The sequence below is a fragment of the Geotrypetes seraphini genome, chromosome 7 (genome assembly GCF_902459505.1).
Source record: "Geotrypetes seraphini chromosome 7, aGeoSer1.1, whole genome shotgun sequence".
NCBI classification, from domain to species: domain Eukaryota; kingdom Metazoa; phylum Chordata; class Amphibia; order Gymnophiona; family Dermophiidae; genus Geotrypetes; species Geotrypetes seraphini.
This window is the reverse complement of record NC_047090.1, coordinates 4,644,841-4,660,066: the sequence shown is the minus strand read 5'-3', so window position 1 is coordinate 4,660,066 and position 15,226 is coordinate 4,644,841. Positions and strand designations below refer to the sequence as shown.

The 15,226-nt window shown below is 42.4% G+C and overlaps 1 protein-coding gene across 1 annotated transcript in view; it reads right to left on the bottom strand.

The window, feature by feature from the left end:
- TBXAS1 (thromboxane A synthase 1) overlaps positions 1–15,226 on the bottom strand; it is a 186,321-nt gene that overhangs the window by 149,360 nt on the left and 21,735 nt on the right. Inside the window, exon 2 of the mRNA XM_033952350.1 lies at positions 3,853–3,995. Coding sequence (XP_033808241.1) covers positions 3,853–3,938 — 86 coding nt within the window. The 5' untranslated portion in view covers positions 3,939–3,995. The remainder of the gene's footprint in view (positions 1–3,852; positions 3,996–15,226) is intronic.

Below are 15,226 nucleotides of genomic sequence, written 5' to 3'. Positions count from 1 at the left end.
TTAGATCAGTGGTCTCAAACTCAAACCCTTTGCGGGGCCACATTTTGGATTTGTAGGTACTTGGAGAAAAAATAGTTAATGTCTTATTAAAGAAATGACAATTTTGCATGAGGTAAAATTCTTTATAGTTTATAAAACTTTCCTTCAGGTATGGACTGCAAAGTCAAAGTATTGTGTCTCCTCTTCTCTCAAACATTATGGATATGAACAGGCAAAAAAAAAATTGTTTAGTCTTTGTTTTAAACAAAATTTTGGCTATTTTTATTATTCCTACTATTTCTATAGCACTGAAAGGCACACACAGCACTGTAAATGTACATTTAACATGTAATAGACTGTCCCTGCTCAGAAGAGCTTACAATCTAATTTAGACAAGACAGGACATATACTGTAGAGGTTGGGGAGTTTCTTGCAGAAAGAATGGTAGAATAGACAGAGGTATCTTACAGTGAGTGGGAGTTACGAGTTGAAAGCAGCCTTGAACAAGGGGGCTTGTAGCTTGGATTATGTAGGGCCCACACTTTTTGGACTTGCGAGCTACTTTTTAAATGACCAAGTCAAAATGATCTACCAACAATAAAATTTTAAAAAAACACAAAGCACACTATGCATAGAAAATGTTAATTATCATTCCTATTCCAGGGTTTTTCAAAGAGGTCAAAGCAGATGACTCAATGCACTATCACCTCAGTAACAACCATACAAAAATAGACAAATATACCCCCCTCCCTTTTTACTAAACCACGATAGCAGTTTTTAGCGCAGGGAGCTGTGCTGAATGCCCAGCACTGCTCTCGACACTCCTAGGCTCCCTGCGCTAAAAACCTCTATTGCGGTTTAGTAAAAGGGGACCTTAGTGTAAAATATAGACAGCAGATATAAATTCAGACACATTTTGATCACTAAATTTAAAATAAAATCATTTTTCCTACCTTGTCTGGTGATTTCATGAGTCTCTGGTTGCACTTTCTTCTTCTGACTGTGCATACAATCTTTCTTCCCTTCTTTTAGCCTGTATGCTTCCTCTCCTCCAGACCTCATTCCTTCCCCCAACTTTTCCTTCCTTTTCCCTGCCCTTTCTTTCTCTCTGCCTCCCTTTCTTTTTTTTCTGTTTCTCTTCTTTCCTTCTGTCTCCCTGCCTGCCCTTTTTCTTTCTTTCTCCCTGCCCTCCCCCAAGCCACTGCCACTGACATTGCCATCGGGGACCAGGACCCAAACGCCACCAATAACAGGCCCCAAGCTCTCCCTGCTTCGGCCAACCAGCATTCCTCTCCCCGACGTCAATTCTGCTGTCAGGAAGAGGAAGGCTGATCAGCCCAAGATCGTGATCAACCTATTGGGGGAAATGCTGCTGGGTCCTGCCTTCGTGGAAACAGAAAGTAGGCAGGACCCGGCAGGAAGAAGAACAAATGCTTCACTAACCTGTCTCCCGCATTAGCCCGTAACGAACGCTTGCTTCAGGGCTCTCAACATGTGCGTGCCGGCTTCCCTTCTCCTCCCCCCCCCCCGGACATAACTTCCGGTTTCGGAGGGAAGAGAAGAGAAGCCGGCACGCACACGTTAGAGCCCGGAGCATAAGTTCGCTACGGGCTGAAATCTCCAAGCCGGTTTTTTGGGGTTTTTTTTTAATGTTCAGCAGCGGCAGATGACAGCTGGGTGGACCGCCCAGCTAAAAGGCCCTAGGGAGAACACTGGAGAGGAAGGCTGATCGGCCCGTAGATCAGGACGGCAACACGAGTCTTATCACGGAGCCCAGGATGGGCTCCGCGATTGACTCACGTTGCCTTCCAGAGCTACTGGTCGATCGCGATCGACGTATTGGGCACCCCTGATGTAGGGGTTTTTTCAGGATTATTTTTTTACACCCATTATAGACTAAGGCCTTGATTTTATAAAAGACACCTAAAGTTAGGCACCTAGATAAGTGTGCCTAGCCAATCTAGACACCTAACTTAATCAGCGCTAATAATTGAAAGCACCATTAAAAAACAATTTAAAAAATGAATTAGCTGGTAGGTGCCTACATCAAGGCGTCTACCAGAAAGTAGGCTTAGTTGGGGTGGATTTGGGATGTGGTTTGACTTAGGCACTGGTAGGCACCTATCTTAGGTGGAGTGTGTGGCGCAGTGGTTGGATCTACAGCCTCAGCACCCTGGGGTTGTGGGTTCAAACCCCGCACTGCTCCTTGTGACCCTGGGCAAGTCACTTAATCCTCCATATCCCCAGGTACGTTAGATAGATTGTGAGCCCACCGGGACAGAGAGGGAAGATGCTTGAGTACCTGATTGTAAAAACTGCTTAGATAACCTTGATAGGCGGTATATAAAATCCTAATAAACTTAAACTTAAACTTAAACACTCATTTGGGCAAAGAAAATCCTGGCCTAAATGGCAGTGTGCCTAAGGTTTCAAAGTCTACTTGTGTCTAAGACTGCTTAGGCTCCACTTGGTGCCATTCTATAAACAGCACCTAGTGGATGATTGACAATTGCACCAGTTGTGCCAAGAGGTAGGTGCCGTTTATAAAATTCGGCCCTAAATTCAGCAAATGACACCCAAATTTGGGTGCCCAAAAAATGTGCATTAAGTGCTATTCTATAAATGGTGCTCCGAGTTGGATGCCATTAATGAAACAGCACATAGTGCCGAGATCTGCGCCCAACTTTTAGACGTGAGGATTTACCCCCAATTGAACCTTGGCGTACATCCCCCACACATAGCCCTTTATTTGGCATTGTTGCTCAGAAGCAACATGTGTTTTCTATGGCTCTTATGGGAGATCTGCATCGTCAAATGCCTGTTACTTCGCACTGTTCCTCTCACTCAACATCAAGTTACGTAAAGCAGCCGTTTCACCATCTGCCAATGGGTTAAATTAGGTACGGATCTCCCAAATTCTATTATAGTGCATGTCCCAATTTACATTTTAGGCATCCATATGAACTGAATGTGCACTTGCAAATGTATATCCCATCTGCATAGTCATAACTCTACACTTAGGGCAGGGATCTCAAAGTCCCTCCATGAGGGCTGCATTCAAGTTGGGTTTTCAGGATTTCCCCAATGAATATGTATTGAAAGCAGTGCATGCACACAGAACTCATGCATATTCATTGGGGAAATCCTGAAAACCCGACTGGAGGGACTTTGAGACCCCTGACTTAGGGTCTTTCCTTTTTCTGTAGGTCAGGGGTGTTAAAGTCCCTCCTCGAGGGCCACAATCCAGTCGGGTTTTCAGAATTTCCCCCATGAATATGCATGAGATCTATTTGCATGCACTGCTTTCATTGTATGCTAATAGATCTCATGCATATTCATTGGGGAAATCCTGAAAACCCGACTGGATTGCGGCCTTCAAGGAGGGACTTTGACACCCTTCCTGAAGGTGGAAATAAAGATCAACAAATAAGTCACAATTGACATCTTTCAAGAGTTGTTCTCTCTTCATCAGTTTTATTAACTGTAGCCTTAAGGGAGAGAGGTCACATTAAACTGTAATTCTGGGTTGTCAAAAATTTCTACATATCCATATGGGAAAGGGCTCTATTCTTATATTTTTGTAAGTTACCGTAACTATCAACAAAAGAAAAACTATTTTAGAAGTCAAATTTAGACCAATTTTTTTTTTTTTCTAAATGCAAAGGGCTCTAAAAGACCAAAGTTCTTCTTAGGAATTGTCCTTCAAAGCTTTAAAATCATTTTCCCTTCTGAAACTATATAAACCAGAAATACAGACTTTACATTCATTTTCAGGCAAACTAAACAGTACACGCCATGTCTAAAACATCTACAAATAAACTCTAGTTTAGAATCAATATAGAACACAAGCAAATCAATTATGATTCCACTCACCAAGCCAGAAGTGCTAAAAAGACCACAAACAGAGCCACGGTAATCAGGCTGGCACTTGCTTCCAGATCGGCGAACTTCAGCTCCATTTCTGTTCAACGTACGACAGTCTTGGGGATGTCTGTCTCAGGAGAGATGCAGTTAATCTGAAGTACAGAGAAAGCAAGTACAGTACTTTTCCGTGTGAACTTTATCTGTCTTATATTGTTCTTTAAAGAAGCCAGGAGATTTTCAGAGGCTGGGTGAGTGGGTGAAAGGGAAGGCGGCACTGTGAGGTGATACTCAGGGTCTGAGCACTGGGATATTGCAAGAGGGCTTATGACAACCAACAAATATTTACATAACTGTTGTCTGAGACCTCCAGGATTCTGAGGTCTTCACCAGAAAGCAAACAAATGTGATACTAAAGTTTAGAAAAGGATCAAAAGGAAACAGGGACGACTGGGTGACACAGCTCAGTTTCCTCAACAACATCTATATTTCTAAGCTAGGTACAGTACTGTTGTATTTAAGGGTTCATAGACAACCCTGCGAAAGACAAAGGCGCGCTGACAACAAGACGGAAGCACGCGCTGAAGAAAATTAGTTTTTATGGGATCCGATGGGGGGTTTTGTTGGGGAGTCCCCCCAGTTTACTTAATAGAGATCGCGCCGGCGTTATGGGGGGTTTGGGGGGTTGTAACCCCCCACATTTTACTGTAAACTTAACTTTTTCCCTAAAAACAGGAAAAAAGTGACGTTTTCAGTAAAATGTGGGGGGTTACAACCCCCCAAACCCCCCACAACGCCCCCACAACGCGGCACGATCCCTATTAAGTAAAGTGGGGGGGGTTCCCCCCACGCCCCCCCGTCGGAGCCCTAAAAACAGTAATTTTGTGCGGCACGCACCCCCGCACTGTGCTCAATTGTCTGGGCGCGCCTTTGTCCAGGCGCGCTTTTGACCTGACACTGTATTTAAGTCATTATATCTGGAAAAATATTTTCTCAAACACAGGCCTGAAGATCATTATCTATCCGTTTCCTCCTTTTCTTTCCCCCCAACCCCCCCCCCCCAAGATGTCCAATTTTCAGACTACAACAAAAACATATACACAAATGAACAGGATTTACAGACCCCTTGTGGGCAAATGTTCTCATTACAATCTGCTTGGATTCGTCTGACACCCAGCCTATCGAGGAGAGGGCATCTCGCAAGTATCAAATCTGGAAATGAGGACATAGAAATGTAGCCAGCGATGGTCAGTGATTTTTGGCTACCACCAGCTTTATCTCTGGAAATTCAATGCTTGACCATGTCCAGGCACTAAATTAAGAACCTAAGAGCTGCCATATTGGGACAGACCCCAGGTCCATCAAGCCCAGTATCATGTGTCCAACAGTGGCCAACCCATGTCACAAGTACCTGGCAAGATCCCAAGGAGTAAAATAGATTTTATGCTAGGAATAAACAGTGGACTTCCCCAAATCCATCTTAATAATGGCTTATGGACTTCTCTTTTAGGAAGTTACTCAAACCTTTTTTGAAGTTACCCTGCTAAGTTAACTGCTTTCACCACTTTCTCTGGCAATGAATTCCAGAGTTTAATTACATGTAGAGCGAAGAAATATTTTCGGCTGTTTGTTTTAAATCTACTACTTAGTAGCTTCATTGAATATCTGAGCAGCCAGTTAAAATTTAAGTGGTTAAATGCAATTATAGTCAGCATTTAACTGCAGAAGATGTAAAGATAGGGCTGTGTTTTACATCAGGGGTTCCCAACCCTGTCCTGGAGGACCACCAGCCAGTCAAGTTTTCACGATAGCCCTAATGAATATGCATAGGACAGATCTGCATGCCTGTCACCTCCTTTATATGCAAATCTCTCTCATGCATATTCATTAGGGCTATCCTGAAAACCCAACTGGCTGGTAGTCCTCCAAGACAGGGTTCGGAACCACTGTTTTACATGATCCTATTTATTTAGGTACCTTATTTAGGGGCCCTTTTACTAAGCTGTGGTAAGCAGGTTAAAATCATATAGCACGCAGTGTACTCGGGCATCTTGAGGTAGTTTTGGGATCTGCATGCTTTCCAAATGCTACAAAATACTTTTTATTTTTTAGTGCTGGGGGCATTTGGGGCAGAGAGTAAGCATGCCTAGCGCTAATTAGTTACCGAGTGCAAGAAATAAGCAGTGGACAATTACAGCACTAAAAATATTCAAACAACAATATAAAGTGGTTAAGTTCTGAATTTCCCAAGTAATTAATCTGATTCTTAACATCTCCTACTAATCTATATATATAAAATCGGAGGTATGTATGTGTGTATGTGTGTGTGTATGTGTGTATGTGCCGCGATCACGCAAAAACGGCTTGACCGATTTGAACGAAACTTGGTATGCAGATCCCTCACTACCTGGGATGATATGTTCTGGGGGTCTCGCGGCCCACCTGCACACGTGGGCGGAGCTACAAACAGAAAATCAGATTTCACCCATTCATGTCAATGGAAAAAATGTAAAAAGCTGCCATTCTCACAGTAATTCAAAAACGACTTGACCAATTTGAACGAAACTTGGTATGCTGATCCCTCACTACCTGGGGTGATATGTTGTGGGGGTCTCGCGGCCCACCTGCACACGTGGGCGGAGCTACAAACATAAAATCAGATTTCACCCATTCATGTCAATGGAAAAAATGTAAAAAGCTGCCATTCTCACAGTAATTCAAAAACGACTTGACCAATTTGAACGAAACTTGGTATGCTGATCCCTCACTACCTGGGGTGATATGTTGTGGGGGTCTCGCGGCCCACCTGCACACGTGGGCAGAGCTACACACAGAAAATCATATTTCACCCATTCATGTCAATGGAAAAAATGTAAAAAGCTGCCATTCTCACAGTAATTCAAAAACGGCTTGACCGATTTGAACGAAACTTGGTATGCAGATCCCTCACTACCTGGGGTGATATATTCTGGGGGTCTCACGGCCCACCTGCACACGTGGGCGGAGCTACAAACATAAAATCACATTTCACCCATTCAAGTCAATGGAAAAAATGTAAAAAGCTGCCATTCTCACAGTAATTCAAAAACGGCTTGACCGATTTGAACAAAACTTGGTATGCAGATCCCTCACTACCTGGGGTGATATGTTCTGGAGGTCTCGCGGCCCACCTGCACACGTGGGCGGAGCTACAAACAGAAAATCATATTTCACCCATTCATGTCAATGGAAAAAATGTAAAAAGCTGCCATTCTCACTGTAATTCAAAAACGACTTTACCGATTTGAACGAAACTTGGTATGCAGATCCCTCACTACCTGGGGTGATATGTTCTGGGGGTCTCACGGCCCACAACTCTATGTTGCTTGCTCAAGGGTGGGTTCACCCAAGAATTTATATGTTCTTGCTCCAGGAGATGAAACTAAAATTGTTGTTTATAATCACGTTTTGCGTTAGTTGTATTGTATTCATTTTGTCAAATATTTCACATTATAATTTGAATATTGTACTTTTTATAAAGCTGTAAAAAAATATTTTCATTCACCACTATAAAGTATCTTTATTTGAATCCATTTACAGTGTTATTGCTATAATTAAATACCCGTGCAACGCCGGGGCATCAGCTAGTACCATCTAACTATCATCGTAAGAAAACCAGATAATCCTCTATGTAACGTAACCAGAAATAATTTCCTTTATATTGTAATTTCCTATGTAATGTATCCAGGATTAATTTTCCTATGTATTGTATTCTGAACCTCAATTCTGTACCTGTATAAGCAATGTTTGGTGGCTGGGCTTCATATTTCAGGACTCAAGGAGCATACCAGCTTTCACTCCTTGGCATGTCGTCTTTATGAACTTCTAATATCAGATCCTATTGTATGACAGATAGGAGTAGAGGTAGGTAATAGGGATAAGATTAAAGGATTAGAGGCAGTTACAAAATTAGTCAGGGACACTGTTCAGGCAATTGGACCTGATGGGCCGCTGCGGGAGCGGACCGCTGGCAGGATGGACCTCTGGTCTGACTCAGCGGAGGCAACTTCTTATGTTCTTATGACTGGAATTTACTTTAATTTTATACATTTTATTTGTTTTTTTAATCCTAATTTAATTTATTCACTGAATACTTGTTGGGAGGTTCATATCTTGTCTCTATCTCTGTTTTTTATCTTTACCATTTTTAATAATTGTTTCCTCAGGTACTTTAGTTAGATTGTGAGCCTTCGGGACAGTTGAGAACTTCCAAGTACCTATCTTTATTTATTTTTATTGTATCTTTAATGCATCTTTATTGTAAACCGCTTTGAACCTCATGGTATAGCGGTATATAAGAAATAAAATTAAATTAAATTAAATTAAATTAAATTTCACTTAGGTGTCAATTCTTGCTCTGGACAGCCCACAAAATACTCAGATTCGGCTTTGGTCTTAACCAAGCATTTTTCGCAGCACTATCCAGTTAAGTGTCACTGAATAGGCCCAGTTAACCCTAGGCAAGCAGTTTAACCCCCCTCCCCCCCTTTTTACAAAACTGATAGTGTTTTTTAGTGCAGGCCGAGCACGCTAAATGCTCTGCGGTGTTCCTGATGCTGGCCTGTGCTAAAAAACACGATTGCAGTTTTGTAAAAGTGTGGGGGGGGGAGAGGGGGGAGGGTAAATGGCTGGGAGCCATTTCTGGCTGATTAAATCACTTTATAATATTGACTCCTGTGAGAATACAGTCAGCTGTGTTCAGATATAGAACTGGTTTAACTTTCTGTTGGAATGGATACCATGACCACTTCAGAGGCACATGTGAAAGAGATTCTGTACTAGTAAAATGTGTACTTTACCCACAGATAAGGGTCCTTTGAAATCTATATTTCCCTCAAGGAGAAAAGTACATAGGCTGCCCACAGTATGCCTATTTTTATTGTGGTAAAAAGGGATGAGCTGGTTTGGCAAGGAATGTAAGGGGAAGTTTGTCTTTATCTTCCTGTGCACATTTCCCAGTTTATTTTTTATTTTGCAAATTTTTCAATATTACAAGCATGCACTTGTTAAAGAAAACAGTTACAATTAGAAATTTCCAAAGAAATCTGTAATCAACTTAACAAATAGCATGTCTCTAAATTAACCCCAATCTAAGGAAATATAGGGGGGAGAGAGGCAAGATTACAGAAAAATCAGGGGAACCCCCAAAAAATATAAAACAAAAAAAAACAGGAATTTTTTTTTTCAGACTTAGGTAATCAGTGGCGTGCCGCAGGGCTCGGTCCTGGGCCCGATCCTATTCAACATCTTTATAAGAGACTTGGCAGAAGGGCTGCGAGGTAAAATAACATTATTCTCCGATGACGCCAAACTAAGCAATGTAGTGGGCAAAAGCACAACAGACATAAATTCAATGTCCGACAACATGATGCACGACCTACTCCTACTGGAGCGCTGGTCTAGGTCCTGGCAACTCAGCTTCAATGCCAAAAAATGCAAAGTCATGCACCTGGGCAGCCAAAATCCATGCAAGACTTACACCCTTAATGGCGAGATCCTAACAAGAACTGAAGCAGAACGTCAGTGAGAACATGAAGACTGCCAATCACGTGGAGCAAGCTTCATCCAAGGCAAGGCAAATCATAGGTAACCGCGCCACAGACCTGGAATGCTCTTCCAATTTATTTACGAAGGGAGCGGGACCTAGGAAATTTCAAAAGTAATTTAAAAACTTTTCTTTTTAAAGACGCCTTTGATATTTAATTTCTTAATACCCAGGTCATTGATTTTATTCTATTAATATGCTTTTATTTATTGTTCCCTTATGTACCTTTCCTTTTTTTGTTCTACTTTCCTATATTAAATTGTATTTCATTATCCCTTTTTTACCTTATGTTATGAATTTGATGAGTTAATTTTTAACCTATTGTATTGTCTTAAGTTTGTATTGTATTGTTTTGTATTGTTCCCCTTTGAATGTATTTTAAATTGTTCATCGCTTAGAACTGTGATTAAGCGATTAATCAAAAGAATTAATAAACTTGAAACTTGATACGCAGGAGTTTCGTCAGCCGTAAGCCTGAAGTCATTATGCCATTGTATAGATCCATGGTGAGGCTCCACCTGGAATACTGTGTGCAATTCTGGAGGCCACATTACCGTAAGGATGTGCTGAGACTGGAGTCAGTCCAGAGAATGGCCACCCGGATGGTCTCGGGACTCAAGGATCTCCCGTACGAGGAACAGCTGGATAAGTTGCAGCTGTACTCACTCGAGGAACGCAGAGAGAGGGGTGACATGATCGAGACATTCAAGTATCTCACAGGCCACATCGAGGTGGAAGAAGATATCTTCTTTTTCAAGGGTCCCGCGGCAACAAGGGGGCATCCGTGGAAAATCAGGGGCGGGAAACTGCACGGAGACACCAGGAAATTCTTTTTCACTGAATGGGTGGTTGATCGCTGGAATAGCCTTCCACTTCAGGTTATTGAGGCCAGCAGCGTGCCTGATTTTAAGGCCAAATGGGATAGACACGTGGGATATATTCACAGAGAACGGTAGGGGAGAGTCATTGGGGTGGGCAGACTAGATGGGCCGTGGCCCTTAATCTGCCGTCTATTTCTATGTTTCTATGAGTTCACTTTTCTACTGCGACATTTGTATTACCATTTGAGGGAGTGAATATAGCTATAGGGACTGGTGGTTGCCTTGCTTCCACATTCCCAGTTGAAAGTTTGCGCAGAAGTACTCTTGTCTCCACTGGCCCATCATATTTTAAAAGAGAATTTCAAAGAAATGTTTGCCCTAGAAAATTAACTTTCAGGCCCCTGAAAATTAATGCAAGCTCTGTCGGGAGGCTGGAAATTAGCCTCTTTAGCAAAATAATTTTTCTACATTTGGTGGCATAAGGCTGAATATTATAGCACGATTTAAAGAACAGGGAATGAGAGAAGATGAAAAATACTAAAATAATTACAGAACATACTTTCCGAACTATAGTCTATGAGGTTCTGAAAAAAAAAAGGATCAGAGGAAGACAAGATAACAACGTAAAAAGAGAAAAGGAAATACTTTCCAGCATTCTAAAGTGATGTCATTCTGGAAATACATATGGTCTGGCAGAACTCTGTTTAAAATAAGATGCAGATGTGAACACAGGTCTCAAAAGCCACCCGTACGCAAATAAATTTCAGTAATGGTGGTGTCACATTTCACACGTGACCTTCCATGACATATTGACTGCCATAATGTGTTTTGTTCAGCATCTGATTGTCTTTTCTTTTACGATTAGTTTTTACAGTTGTGGGTTATTACACTCTATGGTATTTAACACTGTAAACTTCAACAAACCAATAAGAGAGTGAAAATGGCCTCCGGCATGGACTTGTTGGTCAAGATTGTCAGGAAAAGTTGGGCGGGGGGGGGGGGGAGCAGGTCAATGTTGTTTCTGGCCTCATAAAACATTTATTATGCAGACCCTTAAAACCCAACAGCTTGCTAACATCTACAAAATCCCTCTTTTCCTGTATTTCAATTGTTTATTGCAATATATATTAGTGTGCAAAAGTCTGGAATAGGTTGTTGGCAATGTAGAATTTCAGTATCGTTGGGTGTGCATTTCATTTTTGTTTTAAAATTTGTACTTATTCAGTGTTTTCTTTGTGGATTCCTGCACAATGATTCTGTAATACTGTCTCAGTTTTAAAGCATTTAAATCTAAAGCCATGTTGATAGGGGGAGAGAATGGAGAATCTCTCTAGATAAGAAGATAGCTGGGTAGCGACTATGGACTCAAGCAGTTTGGTTAGGAGGAGGATATTTGCTATGGGGTGGTAGTTCGATGAAGGATCGAGATCAGCTTTTTTCAAAAGAGGGGATAAGGCAATGTGTCCCATTTCTGTAGAGAACAGGCCAGATAGTAGGGCAGTGTTTACAAGATAGGTGAGGGAGGAGATGGCCTGCGCAGAAATTTATCATAAAGGTAGGATGGGAAAGGATCTAGAATACAACGACATTATGACCTCGAGCTTACGGCTGACGAAACTTCTACAGATACAACCCATGATTTGTCTAGCCTTGGATGAAGCTTTCTCTACTTGATTGGCAGTCTTCATGTCTTTGCTAATGATCACTTCCAAGTCTCGTTCTGCTACAGTCCTTGCTAGGATCTCACCATTTAGGGTGTAAGTCCTGCATGGATTTTTGCTGCCTAGGTGCATGACCTTGCATTTTTTGGGAGGAGGGGTAGCACTATACACTAAAGAGGACATTAAAGTTACCAAAACTGCAGATGTCAAGTATACCGGGGAATCCCTCTGGGTGAATTTGGCTAGGGAGAAGGACAAATGCCTGTATCTTGGCATAGTATACAGACCTCCAAGACAACAGGATGACATGGATATAGAATTAGTCGAAGACATAGAGAATATCACTTTGCGTGGAGACACAGTGTTGTTAGGAGATTTCAATATGCCTGATGTGGATTAGAACAAACTTTCCACTACGAACAGCAGCAGCAGAAAGCTATTAACCTTTATTAAGGGAGCAAGACTCAGACAAATGGTATTAGAGCCCACTAGGGATCAGGCGATATTAGATCTGATACTCACCAACGGAGAAAGTGTCACAGAGGTCTCGGTAGGCGATTCATTGGCCTCCAGTGACCACAACATGATATGGTTCAACCTCAGGAAAGGTTTCACTAAATCAAACACATCAACAAAGGTCCTCAACTCTAAGGGCACTAACTTCAAAAGCATGGGAGACTTCGTCCATCGGGCGCTGCAAAACCAAGCCGAAACAGATAATGTGGTTAACTCTGAAATCAACCATACACGAAGCAACCAACCGCTATATAAAATCAGTAAGTAAACAGAGAAGAAACAATAATCCACAGTGGTTCTCTGCGGAGATCTCAGATCTCATGAACAACTACTTCGAAAAATTGCGAGCCATGGAATCGAGGGTGAAATACTCACGTGGATTAAAAACTAGCTGGAGCATAGGAAACAGAGAGTGGGGGTAAATGGACAATACTCGGACTGGAAGAGTGTCACCAATGGGGTGCCACAGGGCTTGGTGCTTGGACCTGTGCTCTTCAACATCTTTATAAACGATCTGGACATAGGTTCGACGAGCGAGGTGATTAAATTTGCAGACGATACAAAGTTATTCAGAGTAGTGAAGACGCAGGGGGATTGCGAAGATCTGCAATGTGACATAATCAGGCTCGAGGAATGGGCATCGACATGACAGATGAGGTTCAACATGGATAAGTGTAAAGTGAAGCATGTCAGTAACAAAAATTACATGCACGAATACAGGATGTCCAGGGCAGTACTTGGAGAGACCTTCCAGGAAAGGGACTTGGGAGCTCTGTTCAACAAGTCGATGAAGCCGTCCATGCAATGTGCGGCGGTGAAAAGGGCGAACAGAATGCTAGGAATGATAAAGAAGGGGATCATGAACAGATCGGAGAAGGGTATCATGCCGCTGTACCGGACCGTGGTGCGCCCTCACCTGGAGTATTGCGTCCAGCACTGGTCGCCGTACATGAAGAAGGACACGGTACTACTCGAAAGGATCCAGAGAAGAGCGACTAAGATGGTTAAGGGGTTGGAGGAGCTGCCGTACAGCGAAAGATTAGAGAAACTGGGCCTCTTCTCCCTTGAACAGAGGAGATTGAGAGGGGAACATGATCGAAACATTCAAGGTACTGAAGGGGATAGACTTAGTAGATAAGGCCTAGTTGTTCACCCTCTCCAAGGTAGGGAGTTGAAAGGGGATAGATTCTTTAAAGTTGAAAGGGGATAGATTTCGTACAAATGTAAGGAAGTTCTTCTTCATCCAGAGAGTGGTAGAAAACTGGAATGCTCTCCCGGAGTCTGTCATAGGGGAAAACACCCTCCAGGGATTCAAGACAAGTTCCTGCTGAACAAGGACGTACACTGGTAGGGCGCTGGTCTTTGACCAAAGTGCTGCAGCGTGAGCGGACTTCTGGGCATGATGGACCACTGGTCTGACCCAGCAACAGCAATTCTTATGTTCATTATTATTCATTTGGATTTGTTGACTACCTTTTTCATGAAGAAATTCACCCAAAGCGGTTTACAATACATTGAATGGTAATCAGGTACTCTTAAGTATTTTCCCTATTTGTTCCAGTGGGCTCACATTCTAACTATAGTACCTGGGGCAATAGAGGATCACAAATAGGGCACTGGGTTTAAACACACAACCTCAGGGTGTTGAGGCAGTGGTTCTAATCACTAGGCCACTCCTCCATACATCTTACATTTGTGATCTATACATTGCAATTTAATGTGGTTCAGCTGCTATTCAGATGTTGTACCCTTCATGTATTATATGATTAAAATATAGGCAACATAATAATAGGTGAGGTGAGGAGTGGCCTAGTGGTAAAGCTGCTGCCTCTGCACCCTGAGGTTGGGGGATTGAATGCCAGCACTTTTACTTAATCCTTCACTGCCCCAGGTACAAAAGTACCTGTATATATGTTCTGCCCCCACTTTCATGGAAGTAGGATGCTTATTTATTGAATATGCAAACAGTGTATATTTCTTTAAGATAAGCTCCCAGATGTGGGCTTTTTGAATATGCTGTATTATGAACATTAGGCCCCCCCCCACCCACTCTGTTTGTTGGATGATACCTCGGGCATCCAAGATGGCACTAGATGGATAGGGCTTTTTCTCCACAAATCCGCTTTAATGGCTAAACAGTGTATCCCCCTGAAGACGCCAACTTTGGATGGAAAAAACCATATGCATGAATTATTGCATATAGAAAAACACTCAGTTTTGTTAAGAGCCAAAAGGGAGCAGAGGAAATTTTTGCTGGTCTGGATGCCTTTTATAGACGCCTTATCAATGCATCTTAGGTCTACAATACTAAATCATTTGGAAACGTAGTGCTGTTACCCTTTTGATAGGCCCAGACTTGTTCATGTTATATGGACCAGACTAGTGTTTAAGCCCGTTACATTAACGGGTGCTAGAATATATGCCTGTCTGTCTTTCTTTCTTTATGTCTCTCTCCCTGCTCTTGTCTCTTTCTTCCTTTCTTTCTGTCTGTCTCTCTTCCTCCTGCTATTTTTCTCTCTCTATCCCTGGTACCCTTTGTCTGTCTGTCTTTCTTTTTGTCTGTCTCTCTGGTCCCCTGTCTGTCTTTATTTCTGTCTGTCTCTCTCCCTGGCCTCCTTTGTCTGTCTGTATTTCTTTCTGTCTCTCCCCCCCTCCCCCCCACACACACTTTCCTTTTGCAGAAGCAGCAGTGGTATTTCCCTTCCCCTCCAGGTCCCTGTGAAGTAGTAGCAGCATTTCCCCCCCCCCACACACTTTCCTTTGCAGAATTGACTATGTTCCACATTCGCAACAATTGCTCTCAC